This window comes from Rhodotorula toruloides, assembly GCF_000320785.1.
Source record: "Rhodotorula toruloides NP11 unplaced genomic scaffold Scaffold13, whole genome shotgun sequence".
Taxonomy (NCBI): Eukaryota; Fungi; Basidiomycota; class Microbotryomycetes; order Sporidiobolales; family Sporidiobolaceae; genus Rhodotorula; species Rhodotorula toruloides.
In genome coordinates, this window is record NW_015622973.1 from 29,190 (window position 1) to 50,891 (window position 21,702).

General features: G+C 62.1%; 10 protein-coding genes across 10 annotated transcripts; 6 read left to right on the forward strand and 4 right to left on the reverse strand.

Annotated features, from left to right (window-relative positions):
* Positions 1–178: 178 nt before the first annotated feature.
* Positions 179–1,692, reverse strand: RHTO_01329 (triosephosphate isomerase (TIM); the record flags this gene model as incomplete). The annotated part of the gene is made up of 10 exons (XM_016415011.1): positions 179–278; positions 350–406; positions 474–553; positions 618–635; positions 698–720; positions 807–975; positions 1,042–1,141; positions 1,226–1,349; positions 1,474–1,548; positions 1,656–1,692. 10 exons carry the CDS (start codon positions 1,690–1,692, stop codon positions 179–181), a joined length of 783 nt encoding a protein of 260 aa, XP_016272801.1.
* Positions 1,693–3,180: 1,488 nt separating this feature from the next.
* RHTO_01330 (p53-like transcription factor) lies at positions 3,181–5,396 on the forward strand (the record flags this gene model as incomplete). Its single annotated transcript, XM_016415012.1, has 3 exons — positions 3,181–3,542; positions 3,666–4,538; positions 4,616–5,396. The coding sequence occupies 3 exons, from the start codon at positions 3,181–3,183 to the stop codon at positions 5,394–5,396; spliced, it is 2,016 nt and encodes a 671-aa protein (XP_016272802.1).
* A 234-nt stretch (positions 5,397–5,630) lies between these two features.
* Positions 5,631–7,849, reverse strand: RHTO_01331 (ubx domain containing protein; the record flags this gene model as incomplete). The annotated part of the gene is made up of 5 exons (XM_016415013.1): positions 5,631–6,550; positions 6,608–7,157; positions 7,211–7,399; positions 7,480–7,563; positions 7,703–7,849. 5 exons carry the CDS (start codon positions 7,847–7,849, stop codon positions 5,631–5,633), a joined length of 1,890 nt encoding a protein of 629 aa, XP_016272803.1.
* A 244-nt stretch (positions 7,850–8,093) lies between these two features.
* Positions 8,094–9,794, reverse strand: RHTO_01332 (Glycosyl hydrolase, family 88; the record flags this gene model as incomplete). The annotated part of the gene is made up of 6 exons (XM_016415014.1): positions 8,094–8,579; positions 8,641–8,792; positions 8,851–9,019; positions 9,084–9,097; positions 9,165–9,568; positions 9,625–9,794. 6 exons carry the CDS (start codon positions 9,792–9,794, stop codon positions 8,094–8,096), a joined length of 1,395 nt encoding a protein of 464 aa, XP_016272804.1.
* Positions 9,795–10,232: 438 nt separating this feature from the next.
* RHTO_01333 (WASH complex, F-actin capping protein, beta subunit) lies at positions 10,233–11,862 on the reverse strand (the record flags this gene model as incomplete). Its single annotated transcript, XM_016415015.1, has 8 exons — positions 10,233–10,351; positions 10,442–10,574; positions 10,666–10,841; positions 10,911–10,949; positions 11,091–11,170; positions 11,293–11,406; positions 11,509–11,543; positions 11,686–11,862. 8 exons carry the CDS (start codon positions 11,860–11,862, stop codon positions 10,233–10,235), a joined length of 873 nt encoding a protein of 290 aa, XP_016272805.1.
* Positions 11,863–12,938: 1,076 nt separating this feature from the next.
* Positions 12,939–14,331, forward strand: RHTO_01334 (zinc finger, C2H2-type, Ino80 complex subunit Iec1; the record flags this gene model as incomplete). The annotated part of the gene is made up of 4 exons (XM_016415016.1): positions 12,939–13,269; positions 13,338–13,517; positions 13,628–14,111; positions 14,229–14,331. 4 exons carry the CDS (start codon positions 12,939–12,941, stop codon positions 14,329–14,331), a joined length of 1,098 nt encoding a protein of 365 aa, XP_016272806.1.
* A 741-nt stretch (positions 14,332–15,072) lies between these two features.
* Positions 15,073–16,521, forward strand: RHTO_01335 (uncharacterized protein; the record flags this gene model as incomplete). The annotated part of the gene is made up of 7 exons (XM_016415017.1): positions 15,073–15,468; positions 15,526–15,648; positions 15,710–15,739; positions 15,798–16,076; positions 16,150–16,263; positions 16,328–16,357; positions 16,414–16,521. The coding sequence occupies 7 exons, from the start codon at positions 15,073–15,075 to the stop codon at positions 16,519–16,521; spliced, it is 1,080 nt and encodes a 359-aa protein (XP_016272807.1).
* A 476-nt stretch (positions 16,522–16,997) lies between these two features.
* Positions 16,998–19,140, forward strand: RHTO_01336 (Metallo-dependent phosphatase; the record flags this gene model as incomplete). The annotated part of the gene is made up of 2 exons (XM_016415018.1): positions 16,998–18,508; positions 18,564–19,140. The coding sequence occupies 2 exons, from the start codon at positions 16,998–17,000 to the stop codon at positions 19,138–19,140; spliced, it is 2,088 nt and encodes a 695-aa protein (XP_016272808.1).
* Positions 19,141–19,239: 99 nt separating this feature from the next.
* RHTO_01337 (vesicle transport protein GOT1B) lies at positions 19,240–20,351 on the forward strand (the record flags this gene model as incomplete). Its single annotated transcript, XM_016415019.1, has 7 exons — positions 19,240–19,261; positions 19,347–19,354; positions 19,556–19,639; positions 19,716–19,800; positions 19,951–20,044; positions 20,133–20,214; positions 20,307–20,351. The coding sequence occupies 7 exons, from the start codon at positions 19,240–19,242 to the stop codon at positions 20,349–20,351; spliced, it is 420 nt and encodes a 139-aa protein (XP_016272809.1).
* A 194-nt stretch (positions 20,352–20,545) lies between these two features.
* On the forward strand, positions 20,546–21,392 carry RHTO_01338 (profilin; the record flags this gene model as incomplete). Its single annotated transcript, XM_016415020.1, has 5 exons — positions 20,546–20,558; positions 20,717–20,814; positions 20,893–21,030; positions 21,136–21,231; positions 21,357–21,392. 5 exons carry the CDS (start codon positions 20,546–20,548, stop codon positions 21,390–21,392), a joined length of 381 nt encoding a protein of 126 aa, XP_016272810.1.
* Positions 21,393–21,702: the final 310 nt, after the last annotated feature.

Genomic DNA, 21,702 nt, shown 5'->3' on the forward strand with positions numbered 1-21,702 from the left:
AGCGACGTCCGCACAACGGAAACCGGACCGCTACAGCAGGTCTGCGCGAGAACGTCGCGGAATGGATCACTGAGACGCAGCCTACCTGGGTTGGATTCACTAGCAGCTACTGAGATATACAGGAAGGTATGGGAAGAAATCGCATCGACTGGAGTAGTCCGCGAAGAGACGAGCTGCTTCACAGCCTAGCAGCCTTGTGTCCGAACGCTTCTTCCGCCGAGCGAATGACGTCGATGAACTGAGGAGTAAGACTTGCGCCACCGACGAGCGCGCCGTCGCTGGGTTGACTGCGTTAGCAGACGAGCGAGAGGAAAGAAAGGGCGAGGAGCGGCGCGGGCGCTGGACGCACATGTCGGGCTGGAAGCAGAGCTCCTTCGAGTTCTTGCCGCTAACCGATCCACCGTAGCTGTTCACGCACGTAGGGTCAGCGTCCGTCGCAGCCGAATGGAGCCAGACGAGAAGGCGGGACGAACATGATGCGGGTGTCGTCGGCGACCTTCTGCGAGACACGCTTGGCGATGAAGTCGCGGATGACCTTGTGGGTGTCCTGAGCCTGTGGGTGAGAGCTTCGAGTCAGCACGGGTAGTCGGAGAGGCGGGCGAGTTGCAAAGGCGAACCTGCTGAGGAGTCGCGACCTGCGGTTCCGAGAGGGTTAGCCGGTTCTGTGCCAGGCAAGAGGGTTCATGATGCGACTCGCCTTGCCGGTACCGATAGCCCAAACTGTGAAAGTCGGGGCAAAGAAGAAACGTCGCGCCAAGTCAGCCCAACTCGCCTGCGACGCATTCCCGTGAGACCGCCCAACGCACCAGGCTCGTAAGCAACGACGATGTGCTTCCAGTCCTCCTCGGAGATGACCTTTGCAAGGGCGTCGGTCTGGCGGGTGACGACCTCCTCGGTCTTGTTGCCCTCGCGCTCCTCGAGCGTCTCGCCAATGCAGAAGATGACCGAGACGCCGGTCTTGATCGCGGCGGCGGTCTGCGGGCGAATTTTGCGTGAGTTCACGGCGAGCGAGAGAAGGGTGAGGAGAGTGACGGAACGCACCTTCTCGGCGACGAGCTCGTCCGACTCGTGGAAGATGGTGCGGCGCTCCGAGTGTCCGAGAATGACCCAGTTCAAGCCGATGTCCTTGAGCTGCTGGAGCCTGCGAACATGGACACCCTCAAATCAGCTGCTTGTCCTTGCGACGAGAAGCCTGCGAGCCGAAAGACTGGATCGAGCGACGCACGAGATCTCACCGGTGTAGGCGCCGGCGGGGAGCTGGTGGGCGTTCTGCGCGGCGACCGAGATACCCTTGCGGGCGAGCTCCTTGAGGGGGAGAAGGTAGAGCGCGGGAGGAGCGATGACGACCTCTGCGAGCACGAGTAGCGGGGGATCAGCCACTCCTACTCTGGACCAGCCAGCTCGCGAGCTTCCGAACGATTCCGAACGAAAGAGAGAGCGTAAGGAGCTGGGGTAGGATATCGCTGAACGCACCGGCACTCTCAACATCAACGTCGGCCTCGTTGAACTGGTGAACGAGCTTGGTCAAGGTGGCGAGGTCGCCGTTCACTGTGCGAGTGGCACTGTCAGCTACACCTTTGTCTTCTGCACAGCCCGCCGCGGAGCATCGCGCCCGTCTGCTGGCAAGCGAGAGAGAAAAGGGCCGCTGAACGCACTCTTGAAGTTTCCACCAACAAAGAGCTTGCGAGTCATGGTTGCTTAGGTGCGGATAGGTGTCTGCGAAAGCGACTGGCGTGTCGAGAAAAGCGAGAAAAGCGGTGGGTTCGGTCGAAGTTGTTGAGCGGGGGTCCAAATCTGACGGAGGTTGGCAAAGGCGAGGGAGAAAGATCCGGGTTACCTCGATGCCGCGGCAGGGTGTAGAGAAGCTGTAAGACTCACGCAAGAGGTGCAACAGGCAGGATCCGACGCGGGATCAGCGCGAATGGCGAGTCGGGAGGGATGGTCGACGGGGAGAAGATGGCGAGGTCAGCATGGCGTCCACACAGCACTGGGATGTCTGCAACTTCATCCATAGCCTGATCCAGCGTCTCTGTATCCATATCAACCCAACCGAGCCAGTCCCAAGCCGTCGTCGCCGTGTTTCGGCTCCATCCGATGGAATCGTTCGCCCCGTTCGTCCCCGACCCGTTCCCACCGCCGCTTCGCCGTGCGAGACGAGTCCGACGGTCTTAGGAAAAGCCAAGCAGTGTTCAAACCAAGCTCACGTGGAAGAAGAGCTGAGAGCGAGTGGTGAGAACGAACCCAAGCCAGGTTCGACGGCGACGAGCAAGTTGGCGGACGCCACGACCTCGCTCATCGCTCAAGCGTCCCGCTGTGGCTGCTGCGTCCCTGTTCGACTCTGTCTACACTCGCTCGGACCGGGAGCGAGGCTTCCAACGGCGTCGGGCGGTTCTCTCGTCCTCCTCGACCTCGACGCACCGTCATCGACCTCGTTCTCCTTCTACAGACCTCGCGGACAGTGACGGGACATGCCGCTATCATGGTCCGATGACACTGCGCCCGGAACGCCCCGAGCGAGCCCGCTCAATGCGGCGTTCGCTCTTCTGGACACCCCCGAAACGCTATAAGTGCTGTCGCTCGGCTTCGACTGCTCACGACGCTGCTTTGCTTGACGTGACAGTGTCCTGCTACCCTGATAGACCATCCCTCTTCACCGGGTACGCCAGCGACGGCGTTGCACATGTCCACACTCGCCTTCCCTCCTCCCATTGGCACGGACGGGATTCCCTGAGCCGCTGACGAGCGAAACGGGCGCTCAAAGTGTGCTCAAGAGCCCCGCGGCCTCGCCGCAAGCCCCACATCCTCTCATCCTCGCTTAGCAGTTGCGACTCGCTCGTCTCACACGGCTTGCGGTGTACCGGAGACTCGTGCGAGCCGTTTTCAGCGTGCATACATGCAGTTTGTTGACTCTATGCGGCCGGAAAGTCGGCGTAGCGGGATGCAGCGCGACTCGCCTCCTGAGCGGATCAACGGGTGCGTCGCTCCTCTCTCGCCGCGGGATCGTTCCGGAGTACTGCCCACGTCTAGCCCTACACCTGCAGACTCCCTCGAGTCGCTCCGGACCCGGCTTTCCCTCGTCAACCGGCTTTGGTCTTCACCTCCTCCCCTCTTTTCCCTTCTCCCCGCCTCGCTCCTCTTCCGCTTCCGCTTCCTCCCTCTTCCGACTCGCAGCGGGAGCGAATGGACGCTCCGGACAACCGCACGTCCGACGACTCAGTCCGTCCCTGCACCGTCAGCTGGGCCGCCCAGCTCCTCCAGCAGTTCCAGACTTCACCTCTCGATCCAGCTCACCTCGCCCACCCACCTCCCCGCCACCCATTTGGCTTCTCCGACGTCGCGCAGTATGCTGCCGCAAGTCCGGCGGCCAACTATTCGGCCGGGTCGTCGGCAAACGCGCTCTTCCCTCCGCCCATTCCGCACTTCCTCTCTCATCACCCTTCTCCGGCGTACCCTATCTTCGACGCGAGTGGTCTAGCCGTACCTTCCAGCACTCCGACATACCCCTTCGGCTTTTCCTGCGCTCCCGCGTCGGCGTACAATGCGTCCGTGAATTTCGCATACGCTGCGTCGCCTAGTCAAGAGACGTCATTGACTAGCTATGAAGCGTGCGTCGACATTTCAAGTCATCGTACGACGCTGGCTGACGAGCCTCTCCGCACACGCAGTCCTCCGCCGACAGCGTCCGTCCACCCTCTTCCTTTCGCCCCCATCTACCCGACCTCCACCTTCTCTGCCACCTCCTTCTCGCAGCCCTCCACCTACGCTGAGTTCCCTCCCGCACCTGGTCCGCTCGAGTTCGCCCCCATCCCGCCGGTTTACCACGCCGATTCACCCCTAGTCGATTCCTCCCTCGCCGGCTTCCGCTTCGTTCCGCCTTCGACCTCGCCCGGCTACTCGACTCAGCAGAATTCAACATTGCAAGATGGCTTGAGCGGGCGCACGGACTCGCAAGGCGCAATCTCGTCGTTCGCCTCGTCGCAATCTTCTGCGCCGCTCTTCCTTCCTGCATCACCGGCACCGTTCGAGCCGGTCGAGCCCGGGCCGCGCTTTTCGCAGTCCTCGCTGTCGACTGTCACGACCGCCTACGAGCCCGCTACGACGGCAACGCCGGAAGACGAACTTGGGAAGGTCGTCGCGAACGAAGGCTCGACTGGCCGCCCGACGAGGAGCAGCAGGAAGCGCGCCATCTACATCGACGACGAAAGCGGCGACGTGTCGAGTGAGGACGACGCAGCGGACCAGGCGGACGACGGCGGCGAGTACCGACCTTCTCGCAAGCGTTCCAAGTCGTCCATTGTGTCCTCCCTGCACCGCCGGCAACTCTCCATCTCCTCCATTTCCTCCGCCATGTCCACCTCGACCGCCACCACCTCTCCCGCAACCAGTCCAGTCCGCACGACTTCGACTCGCCAGTCGCTTCACAAGCCGCTTGAGGTGATTGATGTCAAGGAGATTGGGGAGTGGACGAGCGAGACGGTATTCTTTGCGCCTTGGAGGCAGAAGGAGGATGTGAGGGTGATTGATGCGCATGGGAACGAGTGCGTCCGGGTTCTTCTCAAGGACTGACTTCAGCTCGCGGCCGGGACTCGATACTTACAGAAGGTCACCCGCACAGACTCCCTCTCTCGCCCACGATCGGCAACCCTTCGTCCTTTACCTACGACCCGACCCTCAAAAGCTGGCGCACCTACCGCCGCAACTTCCTCACCCTCACGATCTCGCTCGACTCGCCTCTCGCGCTCGACACGCTCCGCACGTCGCACTCGCTCTCGCCTATCAAGCACGTCGAGGTCGGTCTGACGAGCGCGACGTTTCCGAAGGGTGCGAACGCCGAGTTGCTCCAGTTCGATGGCAACCGCAAGCTCAGGGATGCAGTCACGCTCGGCCGCCAGGTCCTCGAGTCCGCCGCGCCGCCTCCCAAGGTGGACGAAGAACGCCCGCAAGACGACGCCGAGACGTCGACGCCAACTCTGCACCGCTACACCTCGACTTTCCGCCGCGTCCAGTTCCGCCACTCGACTGCGAACCACCCCAGCCTGGCCGCCAACGCGACGGACAAGCACTTCCTCGTGCGCTGCACGCTCTACGCCGTGCACGAGGACGAGACGGTCGTCGAGCTGGGCGGGTGGAGCAGCGCGATGTTGATTGTGCGCGGAAGGAGTCCGGGCAATTTTGGCGAAGACGGCAAGGGCAAGAAGAAGAGCAGCAAGAGGGTGCCGTACGGCGCGGATACCGACACGACGGACGACGATGCACCTGGCGAAGTCGTCCTCGATGACGGCGGCAACATCGTCGTGCTCGGCGATCCTCACCCTCTGCCATCCGACGAGGCCGCCTCGACTGCGACGCACGGCGGCAGGAAGCGCAAGTCGAAGAAGAAGTCGCGCTCGACGTAGCAAAGCTCGTGGGATCAGTCATTGTCAGGTTTCCGTCTCTCCCGCATCGGTCCACATATTCTCCTGTCTAGTCCCCCTCGCATCTCTCATCGGTGTTGTATGTCGACTAGTCCTCACCCCTTGTAGCTCTACGCATCGCATGGCCTCGCTGAAAAAGTACCTTAGTTCTCGCTTCCCTCGCCCGCGCTCGTGAGACGTCAAACAGGAACGGCGATGCAGCGAATACGACCCCTTTCAATCCTCCTCCTCCAGCTCTTCCTCGCTATCCTCGTCCTCGCGACTGCTCATACTCATCCGCCGCCGTTCCTGCAGTCCGTCGACGACCAGGTTGACCGTCTTGCCCAAGCCGTTGAACGCCTCGCCGACGGTAATTGTTGCTGAAGCGCTGCCGGTGAGGTTGGCGGTCGACGGCGACGCGAGGTGCGAGGGAAGCGGGATAACTTGGCGAGGGAAAGTCGTTGCGAGGCGGAAGTGGTATCGCTGCTGGTATCCGGCCGGCGGAGTCGCAGCTTCGCCCGCGCCCTCCTCGCCCTCCTCCAGCTCGCACTCAACCCACGCGTACACCTCCTCTGTCCCATCCGCCGCAGCAAACGTGCGCATCACCCGCTTGCCGCTGCCAAGCCGCACCGCAACCCGCACAGCTCCAGGCTGATCCGCTGCCGGCTCTCCCTTCCGCGCCAGCTCGCCCCTCTTCCAGCTCCTCCACTGCCTCGCTAACGCCGCGACCCTCTCCTTTTCCTCCCTCTCCTTCGCCTCCCTCTCCCGCCTCTCCCGCTCCGCCAACTCCGCCCTCTTCCGCACCTCCTCCCTCCGCCGTACAGCCAACACCCTCTCCTCGTCCCTCCTCGCATTCTCCAACACCCTCCGCTCCGCATCTTCCCTCGCGCGCCTGTCTGCCTCCCGCTGGGCTTTCTGTGTCTTCAGCCGGGCGAGAAACGGCTTTGCGCGGGGCAGGACGGAGGTCATGATGTGTGCGTGGAGGGAGGCGGCTGTGAGGGGATTCGAGGGGGTAGGCTCGAGGCGGGAGATGAGGCGGAGGCGGGGGGAAGCGGTCGAGGCGGTCGAGGGGTTTGTCGAGACGCCGGGCGGGGCTGAAGGCTGCAGAGAGACGAAGGCGACAAAGGGCAGCGCAATGTACGAGAGCGTCTGGCCAACTGCGGAAGCGGAAGATGTCAGCGAGTGAAGAACGCCAGAAGGATACGCGGACGGACCCTGGTAGGCATCCCTGTCGCTCACATCCCCTCCCCAGACCATCACGTTCTCCTCCTCCAGAACCTGATTCACCTCCTCGCTCGTCAAAACTTCCCGCTTGAACCGCTCGTCCCGCTCGTTCTCCTCGCTCGTGAGGACGACCATCATGAGGCGCATCTCGTCGCGCGCGACGCGGAGAGCCTGGTCGTAGCCGCCGATGAAGAAGGCAGGAAGGCGCGGACCAGAGCCCGGCGGCGGGACAGTCGAGCGGCGGGAGAGGCCGGACGAAGAACCGACTTGTACGCCCGAAGCGGCAGACGCGTTGTCCTGCCCGCCCCGTCGCGCGAGTCCCGTTGTCCGCTCGACTGACTGGACCCACTGTTCTGCCGCCGTGGCGGGCGAGAGCGTCGTTCGAGGTCGACCTGCGCCCGCGAACGGGTTGCGCGGTCGGAACGAGGCTGTTGCGGGACGGAGGCGGAAGATGCGGGCGATGAAGAGGACGATAGCTGAGGCGAAGTTGTAGAGTAGTGCGAGGGGGACGGAAATGATCGAGATGGGGACAGCGAGAGCCTGCGAGCGGAGCGTAAGCTTGCGAGACTGGAGGAAAAGGCCGTTGTGCGCACCTGTCGTAAGTAGTACAGCCCAACAGCGCCTGTTCCTAGACCTCCAGTTCCGCTATGCCTCCTTTGCGTGGCACCAGGCAGCAGCGCCTCGTCGACTCCGTCGGCAGCGTCGTTTGTCGGAGGATAGGCATGTCGAGAAGTCGAGGCGGCAGAGCCGGCTGGCTCGTCGTACACGCGGGCAATGGCGGTCTGTTTAGAGGGTGCACTCAGCGTCAGTACGGCGGTTCTGACGGCGATGCAAGCTGTTTTCGCCTCCCGAACCGACGAACCTGCGACAGGTTCTCCTCGAAGTGCGAGAACGACAGCGCTGGGCTCCGTGCGTATTTAGGCAGCGCATTCAGACCGTCTTCCATCTGCCCGTGCCGTCCGTAACCCCTCGGTAGCCCTGCATCGTCCCGCACGTCACCCTCCCCACCTCATCGCTGTCCAGTCCCTACTCGTCCTCGACCTCGCTGGACAGCCCGAGCACCGTTGGCGAGTGACAAGACGCACCTGCACATCCCATCCTGCGTCCCTGAGCATCTCGACGCTCTTCCTCGCTTCCTCAGGCGTTTTCGAGTCGCGAGCGGTGAAAGCGTTGAAGGTCTCGAACGAGTCGCGCTGGGCGGGTGAGAGCGACGCGAGGGGGTCGTCGGACATTGTTTCTCGATAGACGAGAAGGAGGCGAGACGGGAGAAGAGCGAGTTGCGGACAGCAAGTGAACGGAAGGAGGGAAAGGGACGACAGAGTGAAGCGGTCTACCATAAGCGATTCCAGGCGTGTATATGCTATGAGAAGCGATAAATACAAGTGTTATGCGTGAACGGGGGAAACAACAAGGACGTGACGATAAGAAGCGAGAAAGCAGGGAAGAAGGGAAAGGGAAGAAGCGAATCGCTCCTCGTCAAGCCAGCATCATCAGGCTCGCGGCGACGACAAGCGCCACGACAGTCCTCGACGTTCTCGACCCGGCCGCCTTCGTCGAGCCTGCTCCGTTCGACCCACCGCCCGACCCCGAACTCGACACCTTGCCTCCGTTCGCAAGGTAATCCCTCCTCGCGCTCTCCATGAGCAGGACAAACGCCTCTCCCTCAGGCGAGACATTCCCGCTCCCGTCCTGCTTGACGTTGGACATCTGCTCGCCGTAGGAATAGGGGTTCACGACGGGCGCGAGGACGCCGGAGGAGGAGAGGTGCGAGGAAGAAGTGAGGGTCTTGTAGGCTGATTCAGCGGAGGAGAGGGACGATGAGGACGGAGCGGAGGAGGAAAGCGGGTCGAAGCGGGAAGTGAGTTGCGCGAGACGGTATGTTGAGGCGGCGACGAGGGCAGTCGAGGAGGCATCCGCGAACGTCGACGTCTCGTTCAGGTAGTTGTGCAGGAGGCCGTTGGACTGTCAACGAAGCATGCTCAGCCAGCCAGACCTCAGACCGCGCAGAACGGGCGTAACGCACCTGCGGCATCCCCCAAGCGGCATCAACAATCTCCTTGACCCACGCCGCCAGATCCTGACTCTGCCTCTTGAGTTCGTTGGCGAGGGAGTCGTTGCCCGAGTTCTGAATCGTCGCAAGGACCCTCAGCATGCCCGCCGCAGCCCAACCGTTTCCTGCTCGACAAAGTCGTCAGTTCCTCCTCCTCCTCCTTGCCGCGGAAAGGCTACACACCAGTCGCCCACAACCCCGGATCCTTCATCCCGCTCGTATTCGGGTTCTCGATATGGTGCCACAACTTCGTGCGCGGGTCTTGGAGGTGAGAGCGGTAGAGGCGGCATTGGTCGTAGGCTGTTTGGAGGAGGGTGGTGTTTTGTGTTGCGAGGCCGTAGAGGGCGATGAACTGTACGTTGAAAGGGAGTTAGCGCGCGGTCTGCCCGCGAGAAGAGAGAAAGGGCGAGACGTACGGGAGGAGCCATGTCTGCGCGAATGAGCACGCGAAGGTCAGCTTCCTCGCCCCGACTAGAGGACACGTCCACGCCACTCACAGACAAAGTCAGACCACAGCTCGGCATCCCCCGTCCTGTGACTGATAGCCCCATCGCTACTCCTCGGCGTCTGCTCCAAAAGCGCCTTCAACTGGCCCGCCGCGACCTCCTCAAGCTGCTGCTGGTTCTTGCCTCCGACGTTTCCTCCCTTGTTAAGCGTCAAGTTCGCGAGGATGACGAAAGGCCCGACGGACGCAGGGTCGGCGGAGGAACCGTCTTGGATGAGTTGGAGTTGGCCGCTCGGTTGGGAGGAGAGGACGGGCGCGACGAGGGAGATGATTTCGGTCGGAAAGGGAGAGACGGACGGCGTGGGCGAGGCGAAAGAGGAGGAAGAGGTCGAGAAGGGCGAGAGCGAGGGGTAGTTCAGCTCGAGGACGGCTTCGAGGTGGGTGCCGATTTCCCAGCTGGGCGCGCACGCTTCTTAGCTCAACAACATGCGTCGCAATCTTACGTTACGCACCTCTTGGTCGCCGACTGGTTCAACAACTTCCCGATGCCGTCGACCTGTCCTTGGCGCAACGCACTGCCGCTCGACAACCCCGTCGGCTGGCTCGCTCGTTTCCGCAACTCCACCGGTGAAGCCGCTCCAAACGTCGCCAGCAAGAGGATCGCAAGCTGGAAGAGTCGCATCGTTGTGAGCGGGAGGCGATAAGGATGTTGAGAGAACGAGCGGGGCGATGGCAACAGTCTCCAACGACGCCTGGCAAGCTGTAGCACCCTCACACAGCACAACAACAGCGTCTGTAGCAACACAACGACGGGCAAGAGCCAGCGAGAGCCGCCGTCGTCGTATACTCTGCCTGCGGACTTGAATTCTCCGCGCGTCATTTCTTCGTTTCACTCGGTCAAGAATTCGACAGAAATCGCGGGCTGGGCGTGCGTGTTCGTCCTCAGCATCAAGAGGGACTCGAGCATCGTCAAAGAGCGAGGCAGCGAAACAAGCGGGACGAAGAAGAAGCGAGCCAGAGCTAGGAGGGCCTTCTTACGGCAACTCGCCCAACTGCGCTCTCGATCGTCCCCTCGAACGACACTCTGTACAACCACGCAATGCAGACGATGCGCAAGCCCCTACGCAGCAACTTTCCTGCCCTTGAGCAAGCCGACGAGTTCGCCCTGCAGCGCGCGGTGCTTGGCCTGCTCGTCGAGCCCGTTCTGCGTCCGCAAAGTCGAGAGGATGTCCTTCGTCTCTGTGCGGGTCGGGGACCTCTCGGAGCATCAATCTCCGGCCATCAAGCAGAAGGACAGGCGAGAGAGAGAAGCAGAGCGCCGCAACGCACTGGAGAAGTACACCTCGCCCAACAAGTTCCGCATCTTGAGCTCCATGTCCTCGACCATCTTGCCGATGTTGACGATGTGCGACTGCGCGAGCGACGCCGCGGACGTCGGGTCGAGCGGGGCAGAGAGTTCATGCTGTGCGAGCCACGCGGACGCCGTCGATCAGCAATTGTCTTGGGGGAAAGTTGCGAGCAGGCTGAGCAAGCGCAATGCACGCGCAACGCACCTGCCTCGTCATACTCCCACCAAGCGCCACCTCTCCCTCCCCACTCGCCTTGCCCGCTCCCTCCGCACCCGCAACTTCACTCGAAACGCTGATGGGCTTGGTCATGTACAGCATGACGGTCGATGTGAGTTTGTAATGGGATTGGCGGCCGCGTTCGAGGGATTCGAAGACGTGTACTGCGAGCGAGAGCGAGCGCGCGAGTTAGGTAAGGAAGAGAGAGGGGGGATGCGAGGGAGGAGACGAACCAGAGTCCCAGGACGCGGTGGAGGCGCCGGCGTCGTTCGCTGCGGTGAAAGGTGCTCTGTCAGCGAGTTGGACTTCACGAATGCCAAAGCAAAGCGCGCAAGCCAGCAAAGCAAGCCCGCCGCCTGACAATCTCGAACGCCGAGAACCCGCTCAAAGATGCGTGAGACCGCGTAACTCACTCTTCTTGATCAACACGACGCCCGCGAACCCGTCATCCGTGTCCCAGAGGTAGACGGACGAGACGCCGCCTTCGTAGTACCTGCGCGGCGGACGAGCGACCGTCAGAGATGGTCGTCGACATCTTCGTCGAGCAGCACGCCTTCGCCCGCGTCTACCGACGCCTCGGTGCGCACTCAAGCGACGGTATGACGGCCGACTCACAGATCCCGGTAGACGTCGAAGGCGTCGTTCATCGAGACCTCGAGGCTGCGGAGTTTGGGCGAGGGTTCGGTGCCGTCCGACAAGGGCGGGTCGTACGTGTTAGTCCATGGTGATCTACGAAAGGTAGCAACGGTGTCAGTCCACGAACTGCGCCTTCAGTCTTCACCGAGAAACGAAATTCTTCGTCGAGAACAAGGAGGAGCGAAGCGGACTGACCGGTACGAGTCGCCGTCCCGGTTGTAGTCGCAGACCTGTGCATCAAAAGAAGCTGTCAGTACACCCGCCAGCCCTCGCAGTTCATCCAGTCCCTCCCGCTCGCTCCCACCCCACCTCGGACCTCGTCAACGTCGTCACCACCGCTCGACACTGCTCGAGGGGACACGGCGGACTGACAAGGTACTCCCTACTGTCCGAATCGACCTTGACAGCGAGCGGCTGGTCGACGCTCGAGAGGAGGTCGTCCGCGAGGTCCGGGAGGAGAGTGTCTGTGAGGAGAGCGAGGTTCTGCGCGATTTGCTGCGGGGGGAGTCGGCGAAGGAGGTCGAGCGAGGCTGTCAGGGGGTCTTCCATCGCGAGCACGGTCAACAACGAGCTTGTGAGGATGAGGGAGCGACTGGTTGTGGGTTGACCTTCAACTACTCACTCGCGCTCCTCGCTCCACGGCATGAGAAAGGGCCAGTCTTGTCCACCGCGATGACGAACTCGAACTAAGCCAAATCCGAGTCGAACCGCCCGTCAAATGGCGCTCGACGACGACCGACACCCGTCATTCGCAGCGGCAAACGGGACAGGACGAGCGAGGGGCGCATTTTGCGAAACAGCAAAGGTTCAATACTCGAGCGGTGATTATACTGGCCCAACTTTGCGCCCCGTTCGAGCGGGTTTCGTCGTCGAAACAGCTTGCGGGAGGAGGGAGACGTCCTCTTTGCGGCGTGACGGCCTCGTGCTGGTCCCTTTGGGCTGGCTGGGGCCGTCTCACGTAGCACTTGGGCGGGGTCTATGAGCTCGCAATGTCAATCTAGCGGGCCACTCGCGCGTAGTGACCATCTCGAGAGGGTTCCTCGCCTCTTGGAGAGCTTCACGACATCCTCACCTCGCTTGGACGCGCATTGACAGGTCGAAGCGCTTGCTAGGTTGCTTGCAGGCCCGCTTGACGCCCGCTTGAACCGCCGTATCGCGCCGTCACTGTTCCCTCGTCTCCCCACCTCTCGACCCGCTCATCGCGCCAAACCACTCTTCACGCTGACAGGGCGAGTCTGATTGGGGCGAAGGTTTATCTGTGGGACCTCAAGGTGCGTCCAATCGCCCGCCACGTCCACTGAGCGCCTCTGTGCGGTGGTTTGTCGCGCAGAGTCGTCGGGTTGATGAGGGCGAGACGCAGGTGTCTGGTCGGCTAGGGGCCTCGCATGCTCTCGAACCGTCTGCTGTGAGGCTCTCTGGGCTATGGCAGGCTGCCTGCCTCGTGCACGGATGCCAGTCCCCTCCTTCACTTCGTCGTCAGCGCCGGACTTGAAGCGGGTAGTAGCGGTCGCAACGAACACCTAAACAGTCATTCAGAGCCACCGAATACGATCAGCTGACTCATCTACTCCCGTCTACAGCACGACCTCTCCCTCGCCCAACCTTCGCCTCCTCCCACCCAAACCATGGCCTCGACTTCCGCCGCAACCGCCGCTGCAGGCACAATGACTCGCTCCCGCTCTCGTTCCCGCTCTTCCTCGCTCTCCTCTCTATCCGCTTCCCCCTCCTCCTCCCAAAAACGCCGCCGCCGCTCCCCCTCCATCTCCTCCTCCTCTTCCTCCCTCCCCGAAGCCGACTCAGAAGAAGACGAGCTCGCGGCGGGAGCTGGTCGACCACGGACGCGCGCGGAGAAATATGGGTTCGATCCGAGTCAGTTGACGCTGGCTAGGTGCGAGTGGGGCAACTGTGGGATGGAGTTTTGGGAGTTGGAACCGCTCGTGCAGCACGTCAACGACGGTGCGTTCGCTCTCGATCGCTCGAACAGCCCTTCCTCGAGCTGACCTCGCTGTACGCGCCTCGCGCAGTCCACGCCTTCCCGCTCGACGACCCGAACCACCCCGCAAACAAACGCGGCGCCGCCGCCTCGTATATCTGCAACTGGGCCGGGTGCGCACGACGCGGCAAGTCGCAGGGGAGCAAGTTTGCGCTCGTCGCGCACTTGAGGAGTCATACGGGCGAGAAACCGTTTACGTGCCCGAGGGCGGGTGAGTCGGGCGTTTTCTTCGGCGGCGAAGTGTGCCTTGGCGAGATCTCGCTGCTCGACACAGACGCGCTCGGTCACCGACGATCGCTAATGGCGTCCACTCGCTCGCAGAATGCGACAAATCCTTCACCCGCACCGACGCGTTGCAGAAGCACATGCGCGTCCAGCACGGCGACAAGATCGTTGCGGGTCGCCAACCTCCCGGTTCGAGAATCAATGTCGACGAGGACGGCGGCGGCAAGGGCAAGGGGAAGGGCAAGAAGCGCAAGACGCGCGCTGGATCGGACGACAGCGCGTTCGGAGCGGGCGGAGGAGACGACGACTCGGCTTTCTACGGCGGTGTTGCGGGCGTCGAAGGTGGCGAAGACGGCGAAGAAGCGACGACGTACGGAGCGGACGAGCTCGCTGCGTTTGCGGCGCACCCGCACCTCTCGCACGAGTTTGTCGCGTACGTACTCGCCAAGGCCAAGTATGCGTACCTGATTGGCGAACATGAGGGACTTGCGGGCGAGTTGGAGGCGCTGATGGCGAGGGAGAACGAGCTGCAGATGGAGAAGGACGAGTTGGTCAAGGGCATCTTGCGGAAGGAGATTGGGTGAGGCGGCGTTTCCGTTTTGGTCTCGTCTCCCTTCTCCTCTCCACCCCTCTTGGCTACCATTCTCTTGACGGGTAGCGGTCGAGGAACCCTTTACTGACACACTTCTCCTTGCAGACCCGCCGAAGACGCAACCGGCAAACACGCCCTCGAGCAGTTCCTCTCGGCGTACAACCACGAGCCGCGCGCGTATCCCGAGGACTGGGGCGGTAGCAAGTGATTCATTGTGCTGCTCAGCCTGTGAATGGGACAGTGTGCGCTTCTCTTCTCTTCGAGACTCCTCGTCCCGCCAGTCATCGCTGCTTGCTCGCCGTAGGCGAATCTGCTGACTCGCGAGGGCCCGCACCCGTCGCGAAGTCGACGAGCTCTTGCCCATGACCTCGCTTGCGACCGCCATCACTCATTCCCTGCTCTCCGCCTAAAGTCATCTCCCGACAACTCCTCCAACAGCTTGTCCTCGTCCGAGTGCTTCTAAGGGAGATCGCGGTGGACGGGTAGATGAGGGAGAGGAGAAGTCGAAGCAAGAGTCGAAGGGTGATCTGAATTCTGTGCGTTCCCATCTCCTCGTCCTCTTCCGCCGATTCCAATTGGCCTTTCTTGCGCAGTCACGTTTAAAGCTTGCCCTAGTCCACTCCTCACAGACGACACACTCGACGAGAAACCCGACAGATTTGCTTATACACGGCCGCCTACTTCTCCCTCGCGACCTGCCGGCGCCGTCTCCTCCGAATCTGCTGCGGCGACCGACGCACTAGGTGACTACGCCCGCCCTGCTGCTACGCCTCCCTTCCTGGCTGTCGAGCAACAGCACTGGCTCACAGAACTCCCGAGAAAGTCCCGACATCCCCGTGGACCTTCCGCACGTCCTTTCGTTGTGCCGTTTCGCTCGCTTCTTTGCTCCTCCTCGACTTGATCCGTTCTGCGTGCATCCGACTCCTACGGCAGACACATCAGGTTAGCCATGCCTGCGCCCTCTGTGACTTCGAGCCCTTCGTACGCTCGCTCGATGCCGGGCGCTGATCAATCTTTCTCCTTCCACGCACCGCAGCAACCTGCATCTTACAAAGCATACCTCGCCGTGCCGCTCGGTCGTCTCATCAGCGCTATGAACCGTGCCGACGCGCGTGCATCGTTCCTCAGCACGCCACCTGCCAACGCTTTTCGGACCGGTGTCTACGAGGTGGTCAGTCAGAATTGGTGGACCAGCACGCTCGGTCACGTCGAGCAGAAGGAGAGCGCTCGCACGCTCCGGAATCGCTTGCAACGAGATGAGCTGGCGGTGGGCAGAGCGTGGCTCCAGCAGTGCGAGCAGAGCGTTCAACCGGCCCCCTGCCTGCCAGTCTTTGGCGAGACCATCGTATGTTGCTCTTTTGCCGCTGATCAGCCGAGATTTGGCTCACCTCTCGGCCTACAGCTCGGAGCCGCTGTGTACAAGGCTATCGTCGATCACGGCCGTAACGAAGCCGACACGATGCGCGAGCTCGGCGAGGTGTATGGAGCGCTGTTGCAGAGCGTTGCGATGACCAACCACATAGTCGTTTGTCGTGCTGCCTCACCCATTCTCCAGACCGCGACACTAACACCAAGTGCGTTTGCAGGAAGCGTCTGCCGGCTTCGCTTTCTTCAACGTTCGTTCGCGCCTGTTCTCGCACGGGAGGTGGGCGACTGATACGACCCATCATACAGGGCGAGCCAGTTTCAACCTACCAGAAGTATGTGCTACTGCACGTCGAAGCTATCTTCAGCATCCTCGACCATAGCCGCCATTTCCACATGTTCGAACCAGCCGACCTCGCCCGCAAATTTCGCAGCGGCGTCATGATCACGCTACCCGAGCGCGATTGGGACAGCCTGGACCTGGCCGCCAGTTATGGAATCCGCCAGCGAGTGGAGGGAGACCGCGCCAGGGTCGCCGCCGCCGTACAGCCCGAAGCGGCGAAGCCCCAGGATATCTTCACGGCTTTAGTCAGTCGTTGCCGCGCCTAGACTAAGCAGCCGATAGCCCGAGTCGCTTAGCTGACCTTGCTTCCTCCCTCAGTTGGGTACGGCTGTGTGTAACGTCTTCCCGGTGAACAGCGAAGGAAACGTCCGCATGCTTGGCGAGGTGTACGGAGCCCTCCTGAAGAGCATCGCTTTCCCGGGCTGTGTCATTGTCTGTCCTACATTCTCCCTCTTCCCTCCGTCGACCTTCCTCACTGACCTTCCGCATCTCGCAGCACGCGCCCGGCGGCTTCTCCTACCATGCCGTGTGTCGCTATCTATGTTCGAGCGACGCTCCCAGCTGACTCGAGGCGCATCGAAGGGCCAGCCAACGTCGACTTCGCACGAACTCGCGCACCGCCAGCCGACTGCCGCTCAGGCGTCAGTCTTTTACCCACTCTCGAGGAGGCAGTCGGGCCAGAGATGGTAGTGCTACGTTGAGGTTTCGTGCGTCTCGTGGAATTTCTTCTTGCCCGTCGGGAGGAATTCTCTGCGAGACGACGAGGTTGCAAGAGAACCACGTTCCAGAGCCGCCCCAGAGACAAGCACCCTACAGAAAACGCATGCTTCACTGTGTAGGACCTGGTTCGCAGCCCTACGGAGCGGTGACAGCGAGGCAAACGGGCAACGAGGCAAGGAGGAAGAGGTTGTCGCGCGACACTGCTCCTCATACCGCTGGACTGCCGCTTGGAAGGGCTTGCTGGCATGCACGTACACGCTGGACTGCGTCCATAGCACCCCCAGCGCTTTCCGCTCGCGCACAACGTTCCCCACCGTCTTCATCGCTCCGTCGAGTGAGAAGTGACGGTACACGCAACAACAGGTGCGCAGGTCCGGTTCGCTGCTCTGCGTGGTATGATACGGTCCTCAAAAGACTTGCGTGCAGTCCCGCCGCATCCTGCTGCGATGTCCGCCCCTCTCCCTCGTCTCGACCCTTCCGCTCAACGTCTCGACACTCCCGCACAGCGCGCCCTTCGTACCAGATCGCCTCACTCGGCCACGGCGTCGCCACGGAACACGATGTACCGCATGGCTAGCTCGGCGAGCCTCGCGGGCGATTCTGCCTTTGTCGCATCCTCGCTCCCTCCCCTTCCGCTTCTCGAGAATCGCTCGCGTCCGCCCAGTCCAGTCAAAGCCGCGTCGACGAAGCCGCTATCTCGACCGCCGCGACCCCACCGTAGACGGCGACAAGTAGCAATACTCGCCCTGATCCTCGTCGCTCTCTTGCTCTGGTCCCGCTTCTCCCCTCCCTTCATCGACTTTCTCTACCTCGCCCGCTTCAAACTCCGCGACCACGCCCACAGCGCTCAGTGGACCTCCCTCTTCCTCCTCCCGTTCGGCTTGCGCGCCTCGCCCTGTTCCCTCCGCAAACAACCCCTCCTGTTCGTCCGAGGTGAACGACAAGTCGCGGTCGTCTGGGAGACGAATGACTGTCCGGCTTCGCTGGACAAGCAGTGGCGCGCGAGATGGGTCAAAGGAGCGGGCGAAAGGAGGGTCGGGACGGCTATGCCTGGATTGGCGTCGGCGGGGAGATGGAGCGATGCGGTCGTCAAGACGGAGACGGTCGTCGAGGAGACTGCCCAATTGGGCGGGCGGGTCGTCTACACTGCACTCTTGGACGATCTCGAAGGCGGCGAGATGTACCAGTACGAGCTCGTGCTCGTCGACACCGCCTCACACCGAACGAGCACGCTCATCCGACACTCGTTCCCCTGGGTGGGCGGGTACTCCTCCCCACAGCCTACGACCATCCACATTGCCTGCGTCGCCGACAATCAATACAACCTGCGCGTCTTCCGCCGTGCCCTCCTCCGCCTCTCCTCGCTCTGCTCCTCCCTCTCCTCCTCAACCTACTTCCACCCCTCCTTCCTCCCTCGCTCCTTCACTCGCCCCACTTCCTCCCCTCTCAAGCGGCCACACCTCCTCCTTCACGCGGGCGATGCAGTCCAAAACCCTCACGACCTCGCGCAGTGGCAGACAGACCTGTGGGACCCGCTTACGCGCGGAGGCGCGGGCGTGATGAGCGGTCAATTGACGCCGATGGTGCTGGCGAGGGGGAACCACGACTGGGATTCGACGGGACGGAACGTCTATTCGGGCGGAGTGAGCGGGGCGAGTTTGCGCCCCGAGTGGGAGGAACACCTTCGCCACGAAGGGCTGGAAGAGGGGATCACACCCGTGCATTCCAGGCGCGGGATCTACCACTCCTCCTCGCCTCACCAACGCATGCGTATCCTCGTGCTCGACTCGAATCTGCCGACCGAGGCGGAACAAGCTGCGCAGGAACGGTGGGTCGAGTGGGAGGTCGAGCGGCGAGAATGGCGCGAGGCGAGTTTGAGGGTTGTCGTCGTGCACACGGCGCCGTGGATCGAGTGGTGGGACAGGACAGCGTGGACGCAGGGCGGAGAGTCCGAATGGTGCGTGCACCCTCCCCTTCGAGCACAGCATGAAGCTAACCCTCGTCGGGCGCAGGTCCTCCTACGTTCGCCGCCGTCTCATCCCGCTCGTCGCCCGTTCTGGCGCCTCCCTCGTCCTCTCCGGTCACTCGCACGCCTACACGCGCGGCTTCCTCCCCCTCTCGCTCGTCCCATCCTTCGCCTCCGCGCCAAACTCTTCCGCCGTCCCTGCGCTCGCCCGCGCCGCAGCCCTCGAACGATCGTGGGAGCGCAGCACTAGCGTTCGCGAGCGTGGGACGGTGGAAGACGAGGGCGCGGTGTTGATTACGTTCGGCGGAGCAGGCGGGACGCTGGACGAGGACCGAGTTGAGAATTGGGGGTTCATGAGTCGGTCCGTGAGCGGTGTACATCATACCGGGTGGATGGCAGTGTCTTTTGGCGACACAGCGGCGGCGAAGGAGGTAGACCGCGCGATGCAGCGACGAGGGAAAAAGAAGGCGCCGAGCGTCTTTCGACCCAATCCGCCTCGGCGATGTCGCGGGACGGAACAGGTCGTGCGGGATGTGATCGAGTGGCGGTCTGTGAGCGTGTATGACGGCGGGAAGGAGCTCGACAGGGTGTTTATCGTCGCAGAGTCGTGTGCGAAGTTGTAATGCACTCGAATACGAACGCCGACTAATGCGAGTTTGTATTCCAGCGAGTTGTCAGTCCGCCTCCGCCGCTTCACCCGCTAGACACGCTCGAATCGCACGATGTGGCTGACAGACGCACAAAGTGAGTCCCGTGCTCGTCACTGGCTGCCTCACCGTCTGCTCGAGCGAGAGCTGACCTTTGTCGTCGTCGACGCCTCGTCGCGCAGAAATTGGCGTACGCTCGCTCTCCTCTCGCTCCGGTCGGTCGGGTCGACGCGTGCAGACAGTCTCTGGACCGCTACGAATCGTCCACGCCCGCTCCAAGACCCCCGGCGCGCGACACGAGCTGACACTCCCTCCTCATCTCAATCTCCACATCTCTCATCACCTCCCAACCCTCGCACGACTCGCCAATGCACCACTCACATGGACACAGGTCGGCCTGACGTCGTTCGGCGCGTTCTTCATGTTCCTCGGGGTGGTGATGCTGTTCGACGGGCCTTTGATTGCGTTGGGAAACGTACGCTGCCTCTTTTCGCTCTCGCAGCTGAAGCCCGGGACGAAGCTGACGAGTGCGGGGTGATTGGCGCGCGCAGATCTTGTTCGTGAGCGGGCTGCCGCTGATCATTGGGCTGAGAAAGACGATGTACTTCTTCTCCCGGAGGCAAAAGCTGCGAGGGAGTGAGTGCAGTTCCTCGCTCAGGACTGGCACTGGCGGCTGCTCTGTCGGTCTCCCAACCGCGAGACTAGCAGGGCTGCGCCCACCGGACCTGTTCGAACGGTAGCTGACGTCTCGCTCCCCCTCCTTCCCCTCGCTCTTCCCTCCCACAGCCGTCGCCTTCGCAGCTGGCATCCTCCTCGTCTTCCTCAAATACCCCTTCTTCGGCGTCATCATCGAGATGTTTGGTTTCCTCAACCTCTTCGGGTGCGTGCCGGGACTCCCTGTCCTTCGATCCCTTCCTCTCTCCTGCGGAAGTGTGTTGCTGATCAAAGCGATCTTTCGACATGCACAGAGACTTCTTCCCCGTCGTGCTGAGCTTCATGCGACAACTGCCCGTGATCGGGCACTTCTTGAGCGCGCCAGGCGTGCGACAGGTGCGTCCACGAGCTCCCGTGTCTCCCGTCCCCGCTCGTTTCGCATGCGAGAGGATGGCTGATGCAGGCTGTCTTGGCTCCGGCTTGCACAGGTTACGGACCGGATATGCGGCGTGCGGAAGCAGTCGCCAGTGTAGACTCGGGACATTCTCCTCCTCGTCCTCTCTCACGCTCTCGCTCGTTCCTTCCCGTAATTACACCACCATACGCACACGCTCGTGGTCGCTGTGCAAGAGAGAAAGCCTTGCTCGCTCGTCGTCCCCTGTCTGGGCGGTGCTCCTCCCTTGACCGACTCGCTTCTCGTCCTCGAACCCGCACACGAAACTCGACCATGTCCTGGCAAGGTGCGCCTGCAAGCACTCTCGGCGTACTGCTGGACTCACTCCGAGCTGACCCGTCCAACTCCCGCCCTCGCTCGTCCCCTCCTCGCCGCTCTCATCCTCGTCATCTCTCATCGCTCGCGCCTCGTCCCTCGCTCGCTGGGACTGTGTGAGCAATACAGCCTACGTCGACACGAACCTCGTTGGATCGGGAAAGGTCTCGAAGGCTGCGATCTTGGGACAGCAAGGGGGTATCTGGGCCCAGTCGGCGGGTTACAACGTGCGTCCGCTCCTCCCCCTCTCCCTGCGTTACCCGGCTGACCGAGGAGTGGTCTGGGATGAACCGGACGATACGCAGCTCTCGCAAGAGGAGCAAAACAACTTGATCAAGATCCACTCGGACCCGTCGAACGCGCAGGCGAACGGCGTCCGCGCGCAGGGACAGAAATTCTTGACGATCCGTGCGGACGACAGGAGCGTGTATGGGAAGAAGCAGGTGCGTCGCGCGTCCTATTCCCCCTCGCTCGAATCTTTGGCCGAGAGCTGACCTGGCTGCCGACCTTTCCCTTTCCTCGACTCGTGATGGGCGCGAGGAGTGTAGGCGGACGGCATCATCATCGTCAAGACAAAGCAAGCTATCTTGGTCGCAGAGTACGCGCACCCTACTCAGCCGGGCGAGGCGACCAAGGTTGTCGAGGTGAGTTGCGCATTCGTCTTCTCTTCCGATTGCGGTCTTTGCATCAGTCCTGAGCAGCTCAGGCCAGACTAGAGCTGGACGGATTGTCGAAGGAGGGGGAAGCTGACGACCGCTCACTCGCGTAGGAACTTGCCGACTACCTCATCTCGGTCGGCTACTAAGCGCTCCGCCTCTTCCGCCTGTCGCGTCCCACAGCCACTCAACACACGCCACCCGAGAGCTCTAAGAGGCGCTCACTAAGCGGGGGAGGACTGGAGGAAGACGGAAGATTGTTCGGGCTCGAGGCTGTTCTTCTTCGACTGAGATTCCCAAGAATTGCGCAGTGCTTCGCCTGGCTCGGGGGGAGAGAGGCTAGCGGTGCTCTCACACTCTGTGACAAAGCTCTGCAGGCAAGAGAGGCTTGATGGCTGACGATTCCGCTCTTCGAGGGCGAGGAGGATCTCGTGGACGCCCTCGATCGCCTGCTTTGCC